The following is a 17,266-nucleotide window of genomic DNA, read 5'->3' as shown; positions in this document are numbered from 1 at the left end:
AATTACTTATTAAAATTTAGTCATTTTTATCCTATTTTTTATATAAGTACTAACATGATTTTTTAAATTTATTATTGTGCCTTTGTTAGAAACGCAATGATCCTGATAATTTCTCCCTCATTCATATCTATGTTGTTACTCACACCGATGCGCAAAGTGAGTGGATTGATCATGTTGACAATGATAATTATGTAACTAGCATTCATTTTGTGTGAATAAATTATGACAACTTGTGTATGGATATTATGTTTTCTTACTATTTCTTTTAATTTGTTACTTATTGTGTGATTTTCTTCCTAATTATTGTAGGAAAAAATGATTGAGATGCAGTCTGCCTCTGAGGAATCTTTTTCTAGTGATGTCTACATATTTATGTAAATTCTCGGGACCAAGTCTAGTTTGGTGAGAAGTTTGGGACGTTCTTTCAAGCATGCCAGCTCATCCTCCACGACCTCGACTTCATAAGTTAACAATCTTATTAAGGATTTGGATGTCGCACACTAAGAATTAGGGGTCCAATCGGTCTCATTTGGTCTGACTTTGGACAAAATTTAGAATCGAATTGGTATATCCCGGTCTTACATTTTTCAAAACTGATTATGCACCAGTTACCTTCCTAAACCGGTATCCCAATTTTTAGTTCGGTTTGGTCCAATTTTTCGATTTAATGTACTATATTATATATTATATGATAGTATATAATACTATAGTGATATATTATAGTATATTATAATATATAGTAATATAGTATTAGTATAACTATTAATACAATAAACAAAATGATATAAGATTTTAAAATTTAATATTATATTAATTAATAATTTATTATATAATATAAAACTAATTTATACATAATTATATATTATATATAAAAATTATATACAATAGAAAAAATTAAAATATATATATCAACTAGTCTAATCCGATTTTAGAAAAAGAAAAATCAGAACCGAACCAATTTTGACCGATTTTAAGCAAAATAAAATCGGTACCGAACCAAATAAAACTTTAGACGGGACCAATTCCACCATTTTGGTCTGGTCCAGTCCAGCTTACCGGTTCACCAGCCTTTTCGTACACCCCTACAAAGAATTTGAGTAGATAAAGTCGAGATAACAGAAGTTGAAGGCTCTCTTATAGTGACAGTTTGATTCAGAGACTCATTTGCAGAAGCGACAAATAGACCAGGAGGAAAGAATACGCATTGAAGTGTTAAGCAATAAATCTCACATTGTCTGTGGACAAGATCTTTGGCATGTTTATAAGCAATGAGCTCTTTGAATTGGTTCTATGATATGAGTTAGGCCCTTGAATTTCTTCATAATATCAGTGCCTGCCACAGAATAAATTAGAGCCCATACTACTTACCCTGTGACAAAGAGCGGGAAAAATACTAGCCCACACGTGAGAAAGGGTGTTGAGGAATAAATCTCACATTACTTGTGGACAAGATTTTGGGCATGTTTATAAGCAATGAGCAGCCTTCTTTCTTTGAACTGGATTTATGAGATGAGTCAGGCCCATAAATTTCTTCATGAAGATCAAGAACAATTACAGAAGGAGATGCTAGTCTAGATGAAATGTGTTGTCACTGTAATAAGAGTGCGGTGGGCGAGGAAAGAAGAAAAAATAAATCCTATCATTGTTCAAAATTTTTGTCGTCTAATTTCGCAACTCTCTACAACATTTTCATCAAATGATACTATTTGTGGTGTAATATGATACAATTTTTATGAATTTATTAGTACTGATCAGTACGATTAAATGTAAACAAAGAATGTTTGAACCTGTCTTTACATTTGAAACAACGTTCAAACATAACTACACGGATGTGCAATATATACGCTCAAGTGTATATACTTCACAAACATTTGAACTTATTCTATTACGATCAAACGAATAATTTGTTGATATTTGAATGAGCAACAAAGATGAGGTCAGACATATTTATTAACTATCCGAACGTTTAATCTTTTTACGTTCAAATAATTGCCCAATAACATGCTAATGCAAAATTCAAACATCACATTACAAATGTTTATCGAACATTAGAAATTGAACGTGCGAATGAAAAATATGGAACATTAGATATTTATCATTCAAATGCTAATCGATCAGGTAAACGTTCGAACGTTATTATAGATATTTGAATATACTTTCTATGACGGAATTCGAGTGTTACAAAATCTCTTCACATTCAAATGTTACAACTCACAGCAGACTTCCAACCGTCACAAAAAGACTTTTAGTGATTGTTGTACAATAAACTGTGACAAAATATTTTCTGTGATGTGTTTTTGGTGATGGTTGTGGGGACAGATTCAAAACATCACCAAAAAATTTCTATGGTGATTTTCTTAGTTTTTGTGACGGTTTCATCTATCACAATAAATGAAATCTATTGTAGTGATATAGTTTTACTTGCAGAACCATGTGTTGATTTGTCAACTATTGAAAATGGCAAAAAAAAATAAATAAATTACAATTTGAAATTCAAATTGAAAACAAAAACAAAGATAAAATGGAGCAAAATTGTACGTAAAATTACGTGTAGCACCCCTCTTGATTAATTAAGGGCAGGAGTTAGATTTTTTCAAGCTAGAGCCATGCCAAAGATTATTGCAAGTTGCAACTGTGGAACTTTGAAAATTAAACGCGATCGAGTTCCATTCAATTGGAACTCAATTCAGCTGAGAAATACTACAAATTAATTCAAGAACAAAAGTCATAGACAGAGGATTGGGTTACGCATGCCGATCGATCTGTGAGGTCGAATTTCAGGATTGAAACTCGTTCCCCGTCATCACTGATACTTGTCTACGTAAGAAATTTACAATAATGTGATCGTGATATGGTTCTGTTTTTCCAACACCAGACGGTGCCCTTTTCATGGTTACAATAATGTGATCGTGATCGTGATCGTGATCTACAATAATGCGATCGTGATATTGATACTTGTCGTTTTATTCTACTCAATCGGCATATATAATAATCAACCGAAATGTATCGTCTACGTTTGTCAACTATATATAGGAGTTCGATGCACATCAACTTTTGTCTTGTAGTAATACTTTTCTTGCTTAGTGTCTATATTGAGTACTGTCGTTAGATAAGTTGTCACATTCATCATGGCTATACGCAAGAATTTATGGTGAATATCTAAGGATATATACAATTTTAAAATGTAAAAGTCTTGCGCGTGCAGATTTTTAAAAATACATGAAGTGGACCCCACAATTAAAAGTCTGAAAAATTCAATTTAATATATGGAAGATTTATTAATATTGTTATGACGGGTTTCAAATCACTCTATTGCTTTTGATCTGTACATTGTAACTTGTAATTAAAGAACCCGAAACAAAGGCATTGGCATGCACACAAGGAATAATATCACCTCATTTTCCAATTAAAGACTAGAGTAACTAGTGCTAGACTTGCCTTCTTTCATCAGTTGCCAAAAATTCACAACACTTATCTGCTAGTCAAAGCTAGCTTCACCGTTGCTTGGAGTACTGAGAATGAGGGCATGCAGGAAAAAAATTAAGCTTTGTTTAGACTTAAAAGGCCATGTACGTTTGGGAATCAAGGTGCTCCCAAAATTTTTTAAACATCAACTAAACATAAAAAAACTTTTATATTTCAACCTTTCATCACTCAAACACAAGAATTAATATCGCTGTTACAAATTCTGCCAGGTTTAGTAGCTAAGATGAGATACAAAATTTTCATATTATCTCATCTCATTATTACAACTTTTTAAAATTTTTACATAAAATATAATAATCAATTTAACTTTTTCAAATCCTAATTTAACTTTTTTAAATTTTAAAATAATAATAATATTAAAAATAATATTTTATTTAATTTTTAATTTTCACCTAAAACAAAAAATAATATTAAAAAATTATATTCAAACAACTTTTCAACTTTATATATCCACTTTCACAAATTTCTATATAATGCTTATTTTAAAAATTCTTTATTCAAAATTTTTTCCTTCATTTTTCAAATTCTAAACTCAAATAAATTGCCAGCATTTTCAAACATTTTTGGACAAGTGGGAGAAGCGAAAGTTAGTCAAGTGGGATTAACTGTTTGTCAGTGTTTGAAAATAAAATTGTACGTGGATATATATCACATTGTCAAACCAAGATATATAAAAACAATGATTTCGTTTCTATACGTACAACCAGGTCGATCGGTCTCTCAGTCAAGAGTTCGGAAACCTGTTCATATTGATAACTGCAGGATGGAAATGAAGTTCATCCGGAAATGGTCATGTATATACTTCAAAATCTTGCAAACATATATCATGTTAGTTTCTCCTTTCATTACATAGTTTATTTTTTAATTTTTTAGGACGTGACCTGACTGATCTTTATTTCTTATTTTCATTTTTAATTGGAGAGAGAGAGGGCCCGACGCATTATAAGAAATAAAAAAAAATGAATTTTTATGATTAATTTATTATGACGAAAAGACTTTTCGTATCTAATTTTCAGCTGTGATTTACACTCTATAGGCCGTCCTCTGAACAAACTCACAACATCAGACCTAGATACATGACTAGATTCACAATAGGCCTTATCGATCGGTTGTATTCTGATCACTTGTTAAAAAGCACACGTGTTAGAAGCTTAATAGAGGGTGGAAATCTCGTCTTAACATCATGTCCGGTTTGAAATTTTTCTCTTTTTATTGTTATGTTATTGGTGAAGTAAATCAGACGTTATCATTTTTCGCAAATAATTAATCAAAAGATTATGGAACCATGTGCTTACACAGTTAAACTCTGCTTTATCCTAATGGTCAATTTTTAATATCGTTTGGTGGCAATTGCAATGTTAGTGCAAGTTGTTGCTACTGAGAAATATGGTGAGAAATAGAGATCTTAGGTTGGTATGTATCTAACTATATACCAGAAGAACTCATTTTTTTCATCATCTTTGGAGATCGAAGGTCTACCTACAAATTATAATTAAGCATATGGAAAATGTAATATTTTATACACAACCACAAACTTAATATAAAATACTCATTAATCCTCTGCTTTTTTAAAAAAAATAAAAAACCAAAGCAAATAAAGAATTACATATTTTATCTTTCAATTTTTTAAGGATTCTTATTGAATACAATGATGAAAAGGTTAATATATGTTTAGTTTTATAATATTTTTGTCTAAGAAATTATTAAAACAAAAAATACCTCAATTGTTAGATGACTAAAAAATAAATACAATTTTGAATCGATTGACCCAATGAAAGACATCCAAAATCTCTACTTTCCCAGAGTCTTCCTCTGTCAAAGATGTCCCCACTTTTAAAGGTTAAGGATGACGTTCTTCCATCACGGCTAGAGACTTGACGAATCTACAAAACATTTGCAGGATCCCACATTCAATACTTCTGGAACTCCCCCACCACAGTTGCATTGATGAAGAATGGTTTGTTGAAAAAGTTACGATTCCTGACTGCACCCCAGCCCATGGTTTGCAACTTCCTTTTTGCCACCCAATACATGACTTTCTTGATCTTCTTCGGTTAGCCCCTACGTAGCTTCATTCTCATGCGTGACAGGTTCTTTTTTGTTCTTGCACAGTGTTTTGTATGGTTTTAGAGGCCACTAAGGAAGAATACCTTGACTTGACTGCCCGAGAGTTCATGGCCTTTTACTCTTTGAGGAGCTCTCCAGGAAACATTCTCAATTTTCATATAAAAAAGTAACAATTCACCCGTTTTGTGGCTTGCCATGCAAATTTCAAGTAATGGATGAGAAGGTTTTTCTTGGTTTCTGGCATGGGTTTGGAATTTGCCAATTTGGAGGTTATGCGATAGGAATTCCCAATTAGAGCCTCTTGGAGAAAGGTTCCCGACGACGAAGGCCTGGCGGGGGCCTATGAACCTCTGTCCAAATAGGAGCTTTCCTGTGTCAATATGGTTCATGCCTAAGCAGCTGACCATGATGATGTCATTTGAATAAATCTATTTTTCGTGACTTTGAATGTGTTTGTTGTTTTCACTAATTTATGATCTCTATGCGAGGAACCAGTATCTCACAGAGAGAGAGAGAGAGAGAGAGAGAGAGAGAGAGAGAGAGAGAGAGAGAGAGAGAGAGAGAGAGAGAGAGAGAGCAAGTTGTGGTGGAGGGTGAAATCCTTGATATGAGAAGTTCATGTTATTGAAACAATCCAGGGCTTGGTGTCCACTTTTGCTTCAAATTTGACAAGAAGCATGGTTGCCAGTAAAGAATGTATTATTTGAGTTTTTGTTGCCTGAAGTTACAATGGTCTTTGTAGGGTGGCTGGTTTGTTGTGAGTGCTACTGTTTTGGATTCCCATTGTGGCGTTGGGGCTTGTAAGGGCCATTTTTTCTTTTTATAAGAATAGAGTGCAAAAGAACCTACATCTTGAGTACTCTAGCATTATTGTTAGAAACTAACATTTCATAATTCAATAGCTCGATAGAAATTCATCAAATGTAAGAGATGATGTTCAGGTGGCAAAGAAATAAGAAGAGACAAATGCATGATAGGAGGTGTTCAAACCACTAATGTTGTAGGTGATCAAATTGTCATGATCAACAAGCTTTCCAACAATAGCCAGTTGATCAGCCAATAGTCTAATACTTTGTAAAAATTCACCACACATCTTGGAACCTTGCCGAAGGGATTAAGGTTGGAGCTTCAAGTTGGCAATCCGAGATTATCATTGACAAGCAAAGAGAGGGGCAAGAAAGTTCCACACCTGCTATAAAGAATGAAGGCCATATACCAAGGCCAAAACATTTTCTAAGAGAGTGGAATTCAACCAGCTTAACAAGAATTGGTCCTTTTTATACCCAAGGGTAAATGTAGGGTTGATCGTGCCAATGAGCTTCCCTGTGGAGTCAATGACAAATTGGGAGGACAGGCCTCAGTGCCATCAATGATACCCATGAGATCGTAGCTACGTAGGATAGGTTGGAATTGAGATACCCAAAGTAGATAGTTTGAGTTGTCCAATTTAATTGAGATGAGAAAAGCAAGATTGGGAGCATTGAATGGAACAGTGAGAGCAACCGAAGAGGAAGTGGTCATTGTAGGATCTACAGAAGCGGTTAAGCATAAAAGCTTTGGTACCATGTAAGATAATTGATATGATTTGAAATGGCTGCACACAAATAAGTGGTCTACCTATTATATATTTATAACCAAGATAAAACATATATGTTACAATTGAATATACGTGATAATATATGTGATAAGGAAGAGTTTGATTTACATAAATCCTATCTAATCTGAAAATACAAAGAGTTTTGGTGAATCCTATCCTATCTAAGATAAAGATAAGAATGACTCTATTGTTGGGGTAAATATGTTGCTACTGAAGTGTTTGTTGATATGGATAAGGATTCATTTACTCTAACAGGATGGGCATAAGGGAGAGAAGAGTTTTGGACTGCGGAACCCCTAGCAGTAGTTGGGATTTCTCTACTTGCACGAGGGCTTAGACTGTGCATGAATGTCTATACTTATAGATATGGTTGTCGTGAACCCCATTGTGCTTGAAGATGAAGACATTCATGGGCTTGGAGTTTATGAACAAACTGGGCATTGGGGCTCATGGGTTTTTTTTGTTGGGCTTTGTATGGGCTCAACAAATGGTTAGCCCAATTAATAGGCCTAACCAAATTCTTGGGCTTTCCTAAATATTTGTAGACCAAGTTGAATAATAAATTCTAATCGGCTAGATTTGAGCATAGGTAAGCCTAAGTCATCCAATAAATATTTTTTAACTTTAAAATAGTTCTCGGGACTATCACCTATTAAATAGGACTGGACTTGGCCCATAAAATTAAAAGGACTTTAAATCTAATTATTGGGCCCGATAAAATTATAATCCACCGTAATAAATCCTAGGCTTGTGACCTTTTCCAAATTATCTAGTAAACCGAAATTGGGCTTCTAAGCATTTTGGCCCCTAAATATCCCAAAAACATCAACTAAACCTTAACGTACCTGAAAATATACTTTGGGCCTATGAGCCTAATTAAAATTTCTTTATAAATTTAATAAAAAATGGTTCATAAACTTATTCAATATGGCCCAATAAACTTAATTTAGGTTCAACAAAATTACCCAAATTCCAACCTTAATTAGAAATATTGGACCGAGTTATTACTATAACACCATGATCCAATATTATAACAAATGAGATATGGATAATTTTATTAGGCCTGAATTTGTAAAGCCCCAATACCATAGAAGTCGGAGAGTTATTTTTTATAATTTAAAACTCATATTTCATCAAGATATTTACAGATTTTAAAATATGAAGTCATCAAAATATTATAAAATTTCTTAATAAAAGCTGTCAACCCTTAGAAATCTTCTATTAGTAATCCACTGTACTTAAATAATAATCTCACCTATGCTCCATAATCTTAATCCTCAGCTGAACTATTCCAAATCATCTGATAAATATTGTGGAGGTAAATGGTGAGTTATCAACAACTTTATAAGCAGAAAATATATACTAATATGCAAACATGAACATTTATAAAGATCGGAATGCAGAATAGAACATTTTCCTTTTCATTTTTAAAGTGCGGAAGGAGAAACATGTTATCAAAAATCAGAGCGGAGTTTCAAAAATATTCATATTCAAAAGTAATTTGGCATAACATATCTGATTCGTCATCATCATCAATCAAAGCATCTTATCAAATCAGAGGCCATATTTAACCTCATGGTAAGGTTGTGCATCTGTAGATACTCAAGCAAGTGCATATCAAAACTGAAACAGATTACCACTGTTCTTTTCCATGGCAGGGCCATATCACATCACATAGAAACAGATACCATCTACATCCACTGTGATAGGGTCCCTTAATTGAACACATCAAAGACAAAATCAAATTTAGAACCAAATAGTTATACCAAAGATTTTTCAAATACCACATCTTATCAAAACAGAGTACTGACCAAAATCATATCATCTTTAGATTCAAAAATAATTTTATTCAAAATCTTTTGGCATATCATAACTAATCACCATTATACCAGAACATCATATCACATCAGAGGCCATGTTTAACTCTTGTTGTAGGGTTGTCCAAATCTCAGTAGGTAACCGAGTGAAAACAAAATGTGAATCTTCCCCTTATTTATTCTCTGTGCCTTAAGTGTGTACATAGAAAAACCACTTTGTTTTCAAAGTGCACCAGAAACAAGACAATCGGTACCAAGCCAAACAAAAGCTACTATTAGATCACCATCTGCAAACCATATCTAGATTCAAAATGTCATACCAAAAGTTTTCAGAAATCACATCATATCATATCAAAGTACAGAACATTTTCAGAACATAACAGAATCAGATCACAAAAACATAATTTATACACAAAATTTCATATTCCCTCTCTTTTGCACAGTTCAGAAACTGAATGCTAGAAAAATAATTTCATATTAACACCAATCATGACAAAAATGCTTTCTTTTTCATCGAAGTTCGTGAATGATGTCAAAACAAATAACTGAGGTTGTGTTTATAATTATTTTCATAACATAAAATGCACATTTTCATAAATTAACATCAGTTCATTTTATTTTTATGCAAAATCTACCATAAGAACCCTGCTTACCTGAACTTTTTAGCTTTTCAATAATTTTCCTCAATAAAATTGAACGGTTATTAATTGTCACCTATAAAAATAATCATGTAATTTCCATAAATTTTCAATGAACATGCAATCCAATATCTCAACATGAAATGCCAAAATTAACATATTTTAATTCCTCAAAACTTAAAATTTTCTTAACCCTAGAAATACCATTACTTTCAAAGTTCCTCAGCATCCACTTAATTGTTATAACTGTTCAACTACAAATTATTTCCAAAAATATAACTAATATTATAACAAAGACATTTTAAATAAAAAATCATAATTTTTCGTTAAATCAAAAATAGAATCGATCAATTTCCCTTAGGACTTCAAAATAAAATTTTTGTACTTAATATATATTTCTTGAATTCATATTAAAAATATAATATAACTAATAATATACATCCAACATTTATTTATTTATTAAGTTATCTATTTAAAAAATAACACTCATAAAAAATTAAAAATAAAATGAAAGAATGAAAACTAGTTTAAATATAAACTCACCTAAAGGGTGTTTTAGTAAAAACAATAACATGCATAGTCTGAAGTTGAACTTTACAACACCATTTTCTGAAGTTAAAACCATAAAACCATGCGACCTAAATAAACTCACCGAGGGAAGAGAAAACTTGAGACAGAGATTCGGAAATGGCACTGGGTATATGTCGACAGCGAGGCTGGGAGCAGCGGTAGCACACGGAGGAGGACGATGGAATTGGAGTGATGAGAAGTGCCCAGCGACGCTATCTGCACGGGTGGTGACGACGAGGTGGGCTGGCGACGTGTCTCACAGTTGGGAGCACTTCCCCTGTTTTCGATGGTGCAAAACAGAGTGTTGTACTGGGCGACGAGGTTTGAGTGGCTTTCGCCGTGCTAGGTGTTGGTGGTTTATAGGGCAGCACTGGGTGGTTTGTGGATAGAAATGGCTGGCTTCAGTGTGTGGGTGAAGACTGCCGTGAGAGGTTTACAAAGACCAGTTTCCGAACATGGACACGGCAGGTATGGCTGATTTTTGAATAGGAAAAAAAGTGGATCTGCTGGGTCTCAAATGAATTGGATTATTAGAAAAAAGCCTTGTTCTTTGGAAGATCTATCTCTTGTCTGGTACTGCACGGTTCTACTCTGCAAGAAGTCCCAATCATTCTCTTGAAGCTCATCCTCTTCATCATAAATGATTCGCTTGCCCCGAAATGTACGTGGGAGAGATAGAGAGAATGAAACGGAAGGAATCTAGGATGTGCAGCAACCCTAGCTAGTTGAAATAGATTTCTACATGCATGTGTTATACATGTATATATATATATATATATAGGTGATTCAAAAAATAAAAATTAAAAAATTAAACAAAATAAAAATAAAAATAAAAAGTAGATGAGGAAGGATAGAGACGTTCATCACGCACGCTGTGGAAAGCGGACGTGATGAAGCCGTGCATAAAGAAAAGTGCTGTGTGTGAACTTGTGTAATACGTGAATATAAAGTGTTACAAATAAATAAATAAATGGGCTCTTCTTTAAAATTTGGATCTTTATTTAAATTCTAAAAAAAAGAAAAAAAAATTCTTTATTTGAAAAAATTATCTCGATTCATAAAAGGATTTTTAATCAAAATATTAAAGTCAAAGAAAATTATAATTCATCAGATATTTTAGACATATAATCTACTTAAAAAATATATTTGAAAAATCAAAATTTTTAAAAAAAGTTAGTATTAGATCTAGGTACGTGTTACAAAATTAGGTTTAATAGATCATATTAGACAAGCTTACGGGCTATTATTTTCTGAGGTTGGCTAGGAGATTTTAATTAGGCCTATAGACGAAAACATTATTTTAAGGCTAGGCCATTAAGTTTGGGTGGATGGTTTTGAATAGGCTACGGTCCAAGATTTTTTACGATGGGTTAAGTATTTTATTCGGCTCAATGATTGAATTAAAGCATATTTAATATTTAGGAACCAGGTAGGCCCAATTTAAGCGGCGTTAGGCTGAAGATTTTATTTAAAAGTCCAAAAGAATTTATTGGACAAGTTAGCTCATTTTACAATTCAACATCAATCTGTTAAGTTTGCTAAGTAACTAAGCTAAGCTAAGACCCAAAACCAGCAAAATAGGCCCAACCCGTGTGCATGACTCTTGACCTGTGAAACGTTCGATTCAGATCTGCATGTATACAAGTCCTTCTCATGCACCTAGGACATCGTCTTCAACCTAAAACTAGGGCCGCTACACATTGCCGAAGTGTCCTTCTTAAGATACTACCCCAGATGGCACAAAACCATTGCTAAACCATTCCTCCTCAAGCCATGACCAAGGCAGCCATCTAGGCTACTTTGATGAGCAATTTTTGTACCCTGTACCTCTACTACATAAAATGTGTAAAGTTTGAAATATTTGATCTGATTATATAATATTTATTTCAATATGATAAAGTAGTGGTCTCCCCCTACCACGGGTAATAATAGTGGCCTCTGACATTACCACAAGTTATAATAGTGGCCTCCCGCCCTGCCCCAAGTTATAATTGTGGTCTCTGTTTTGAATATATTTACTTTGGTCACATAGTAATTTATGTTTTGCTGGACTTTTCTCAAAATGTGCAACCTTGCCATAGGGGTAAATATGGTCTTTATTTTAAGTGCATCACTTTGGTGACAAAATAATGATTTATGTTCTGCTTGGCTAACCACAAATATACACAACCCTAACCTGGAATAAACAAGGCCTCTATTTCTATTTATGTTTCTATCTTTTTATGTTGTTTAAGTTATGCTTATGTCTGAGGTCTTTTGTATGTATTATTATTATGATGAAATACTTTAGAAAATACCATTGCTACAATTTTTAGAAATGTTTGTTTCTACATTCTATAACTAACTCAATTTTGCACATTAGTATAGGTTCATTGCCTAATGAGTCAATGGGCTCACCCCTTTATCCACCATTTTTTTTTACAGGTAAGTTTGATGGCACGTGACAAGATTATAAGACAAACGTGGGATAAGTGTCAGGTGGCATAAGTGGATTTGTTTGAGTTAAGAAAATTTTTGCTTGTGTTTAGTTTACTTTACTTGGAAGAAATTTTGAGACGTGATTTTGGAAGACTTCTTGTATTATTTAAGTTTTCTTATTGTGCATTTTAGGTTAAAAGATTCAAGGCCGGATGCCCTGGCATGACAATTATAGCTAGTGTCATATTCAACGTGTAATTTGGTATTCTTTTTCATTCACAACACATTTTTTGGAGGCTTTCTATGCATTTAACAGATCCCTGTCTTTCATACATCAGTTTGCATCCACACCCCCATGCATTGCCTGAAGTTTTTTGCCTACTATCCACTTGTTCCACTTGCCACAGAGACTCCTTCTGTCAGGTCGTCGGTCAGATCCCCAAGTCCCATCAACCTAGCTTGCAAAGTGGTCTTATTTCCAAACCCAAGATGGCATTTTTATCATCATCTAGAGTTTGAGCGGAGATGTTAAAATATTATCATATTTATGATAAAATATATTCATAATATTCTACCATATGTGTGGTAATATGACTTATTCTTTACCATATTTAGTTTATTGTAGAGAATTTAGTTAGGCCTATTAAATGGGCCACGTAGAAACCAGTGCACCTTATCAATTTCATCAACAGGATGACCCATAGCATGAAGTTGATCACACAAATTTTTGAAGACTCGGGATTAATCACCAATGCTGCGAGTGCCTTTCTTCATCAGTTGAAGTTCATCCTTCAATTGAATCTCTCGAGTTTTGGACTTATGAGAGAAAGAGGCTTCAAGTGTCTGCCAGGCATCAAAGGCAGATGTTAAGCCTAAGACTTTAGTCGTGGCTTCTTCCGTGAGTGAAGAAAAAATTAGGCTAAGAATGAGTTGATTAGTTTGATGCCAAGTAGAATATATTTATTATTGCCATCTAGAATAGTGGGTGCTGCTGAAGGATTAGAACCATCAACATACCTGAGTAAATTTTGACCGGTAAGGATAGGTAAAAATTGGCTCTTCCAAAGCAAATAATTGGTAGAGTTAAGTTTGATGGTTAACATATGAGCCATCGTGTTAAATGGCAGGGGAGAAGGGGAGGGCGACTGAGACTCCATAAAAAAGTAATAAATAAAAAAAAGATGGACACAAGTCCTAGGTTTTCTCTGATACCAAGACAAGGTTTAGAGACCTTGATTTGTGCAGAAGCAAAAACACATTATTTAGAACTCCTCTGCATACGTTTGCTGTAGGATGAAGACTTTATTTATATTATGAATTGTAAGAATTACAATCAAGAGACTTAATGACAGAATATTATAAAGCAATAAAAAAAGGACATACAAAGATATTTATTTGTTTCCTTCTTGAGTATTCTTGCTGCATTGACTTGAGGATGATGTGCATGATTTGCTGCAGGTTTCCATAACAGAGGTTTCCATAGCAGAGGTACTATCGTTAACAGTATTCTTGCAAATGACATATTTCTTATTCATAGAGGTTTGATGGCAAGCGAGGTTTGATGACTACCTCAAGTGGAGTAGATTTCATGTTTGTTAGTCCAGCGCTTCCAGTCATATCTATTGGCAAGTTCGATGGGTTTGAAATTTCAAATGCATGTATCAGATTAGCCAGACATAAGGACAGAGTTTTTAGGGCTAAAGATATGCCAGGGCACCCTCTTCTACCGCTACCGAAGGGAAGGAGCTCAAAGTTTTGACCCCTTACATCAACCTCCTTGTGGGTTGTGAGAAATCTCTCTGGCTTGAACTCTAATGGATCAGACCATACTCTAGGGTCGGTCTGGATCTTCCACATATTCACTATTATAAGGCTGCCTTTCTGAACGTGATAGCCACCTATGGTGCAGTCTTGTATGGCCTCTCTTGCTGTCGTAGGTGCAGGTGGGTATAGCCGTAATACCTCTTTAACAATCGCTTGGAGATATGACAACTTACTGATATCTTCTTCTGTGACTAGTCTTCCCTTTCCCACATGGACTTCCATTTCCTCTTGGGCTTTTCTTAAGGCATGGTGATTGTTCAACAGTAGGGCGAGTGCCCATGTCAGAAAAACCATGATTGTGTCTGTTCCTCCTACTATAATGGCCTACGTAGCATATGTAGTTTGGGTTAAAAATAGAATAATTGTACGTACATAACAAATCAATAGGTGCTAGTTCACATTCAGGAGAGATTGATATTCCTTTCAAGGTTCAGTTTTGACTCGTCAAACCTAAATCATTTAGATAAATAGTCGGAATCAGTGCTGCTTGCACAGCTCTGTGTAGATAACTCATGGTCATGCACTTGTATAAGTTATGGGCTTGTGATTTGTACATGGAATATCTTTCAAGACTTGAGAAAACTTACCAAACATGTGGCTTTGTTGACAGTGTCGGCATCAAAGCCAACAAGGTGATTTCCAGTACTATCAAGGACTGAAAGCATCACATCCATGAAATCGTGCTGCTGATCTTTAGCCTCACCTGAAGCTCTCTTCTTCTGGTGCTCCTCCAACCACTCCGTTACGATGAAGTCCATATCTTTTGCTGTTCTCTTCATGGCCTTCTCGTGCCCACCCAAATCCAACCACCCAAGATAAGGAATCGCATCCCCCACCACGAAAAGCCCCAGAAAGTAAAAGAATTCCCTGAACACCTTTTGACACCGTCGTGCGTGCTCGTCACTTGCAACAGTGGTACTAGAGCAGCGCTTTCCAACTACCTTTCTAAGAATCATGTTGAGAGAAAAGTCCCCAAACCATTGCTTCATATCCACTAGGACATGATCGGACCCATCATTCCTCTTGGTCCAGAGTTTGTACAACTTTTTCAAGGAAGTCTCCATCTCAGAGGCTCGAACATCCTTGAGCAGCTCGAGTCGGCGGTTAGAGAGAATCTCCATGGACGTTAACCTGCGGATTTCACGCCAGTAAGACCCATAGGGGCTTTGTCCGAAAAGGGCATAGTCATAGCTCAAGTGTTTTGCAGCAACAGTTCTGGGGCGAGAACATAAGGCCACATCGTTGGTGGTGAAACATTCCTTCGCCAACTCCCAACTGCTGATTACCAAAGCCGAACGTACCCCAACGCGTATGGAGAAGGCTGGTCCATATTTTTCTACTAAGGATCCCAAAGTGATGTGTGGCTGAGATCCGCCTAGCAGGTGCAAGTGACCAATTAGAGGCCATGCACCAGCAGGTTCGGGAGCTCTTTTGGTCTTAGTACCACGAGACAACCTTTTGATTATGGAGGAAACAAGAAGCATGGAAAATAGTCCAGCTACGATTATATTTATACTTAGATTTTGGAGCTGGAAATCCATTGCAGACACCTCAAGACTAGAAGTATGATCTTTGGTTAGATTTCAAGAAAATCTCCCTCAGGTTTACAGATTTTCTTCTTGCATGGATCACTCTATATATATATATATATATGTTAGGACCGGTCGGTATGCATGTATTAGGTTTTAGCTACTGTGCTGCAACAATCTCTCCCACCTAATAATTAATACATGTAAATTTCATTGATCACTATCCCAATATACGCCGACCTCATAATTCACCAAACACTAGCTAGTCATCTCCCACACTACAAGAAAAATGATTTAAGCGTCACTTAAATTCATCACAAAAAATACAAATTAATACGTGTCGTTAATAAATGTCACAAAAAATACAAATTAAAACATGCCGCAATTATTTATTAACGAGTAGCTTGTAGTGCCATAATGTATAAGAGAAGAGGGGTCCTTGATCCATTGTAGCTTGTCTTATCCGTCAAGACTCACTGTTGCGTGTTTGGTTTGAAAAAAAAAATAAAAATAAAAATAAAACAAAAAGCACATTCTTATGAGAGATAAACCAAAACAATTGGAAGCTGAAGATATGGGATGAGAGAGAGAGAGAGAGAGAGAGAGAGAGAGAGCTAGGCTTTCAATCAAAGAAACAAATACGTGTTCCAAGTGTAATTAAATTCAAGTTTGTAGGTAATCTGATAATGTATGCATTTCAAGTTCTCAATAAATAATCCATATTTTTTTATGGTAAAACAATATCATTCATCAGAAAAAAAAGATATTACAGACATCTATCAAGCCAGATGACTTGAGAAAGAAAATCTGAAAAATAATCCCACCAAATTTCAAGTGTTTCAACATTCCAAGCATGTCGAGCTAGTTTATGAGCAACTTCATTTCCTAACCTACCAACATTCTGAAATTTGTCTTCACTAAACAAAGATAAATGTTTCCTTCTTTTTATTGTGATATCTCGTATTTACGTGTATTTTAATCAAATAATTATTTTATTGATTAAGATTATAGGCTTCCTTATTTTAAATTTTAGATGATTTACGTGGTACTATTTTTACGATTTCTAACTATGAAATTTAATTCAATGTGTTTTATTGTTATTAATTATTGTTCATTATTTAAAATTCTCTTTATTTTAAATTAGTTTATTGTTAGATTTTATTATTTTATTTTATTTAGTCACTGCGTTTAGATTATTTTATTTAACTTGTCGTTATAAAATTTTCATCGTTAGATCAATTTTGAGACCCAGGTTGAAAAGACTGGACCTCTTTTTTTTCTCTTCCTTTTTCATTTTTCTTTTTCTTTTTCCTTTTTTTC

The 17,266-nt window shown here is 34.4% G+C and overlaps 1 protein-coding gene across 1 annotated transcript; it reads right to left on the bottom strand.

The window, feature by feature from the left end:
* Nucleotides 1-13,854: 13,854 nt before the first annotated feature.
* LOC122295710 (cytochrome P450 CYP82D47-like) lies at nucleotides 13,855-16,037 on the bottom strand. Its single transcript, XM_043104799.1, has 2 exons — nucleotides 15,005-16,037; nucleotides 13,855-14,741 (listed from the first exon to the last, which is right to left on the bottom strand). Exons 1-2 carry the CDS (start codon nucleotides 15,956-15,958, stop codon nucleotides 14,121-14,123), a joined length of 1,575 nt encoding a protein of 524 aa, XP_042960733.1. The 5' UTR covers nucleotides 15,959-16,037; the 3' UTR covers nucleotides 13,855-14,120.
* Nucleotides 16,038-17,266: the final 1,229 nt, after the last annotated feature.

The sequence above is a fragment of the Carya illinoinensis genome, chromosome 15 (assembly GCF_018687715.1).
Source record: "Carya illinoinensis cultivar Pawnee chromosome 15, C.illinoinensisPawnee_v1, whole genome shotgun sequence".
Taxonomy (NCBI): Eukaryota; Viridiplantae; Streptophyta; class Magnoliopsida; order Fagales; family Juglandaceae; genus Carya; species Carya illinoinensis.
The sequence above is the reverse complement of the archived record's forward strand: the minus strand, read 5'-3'. Positions and strand labels throughout refer to the sequence as shown.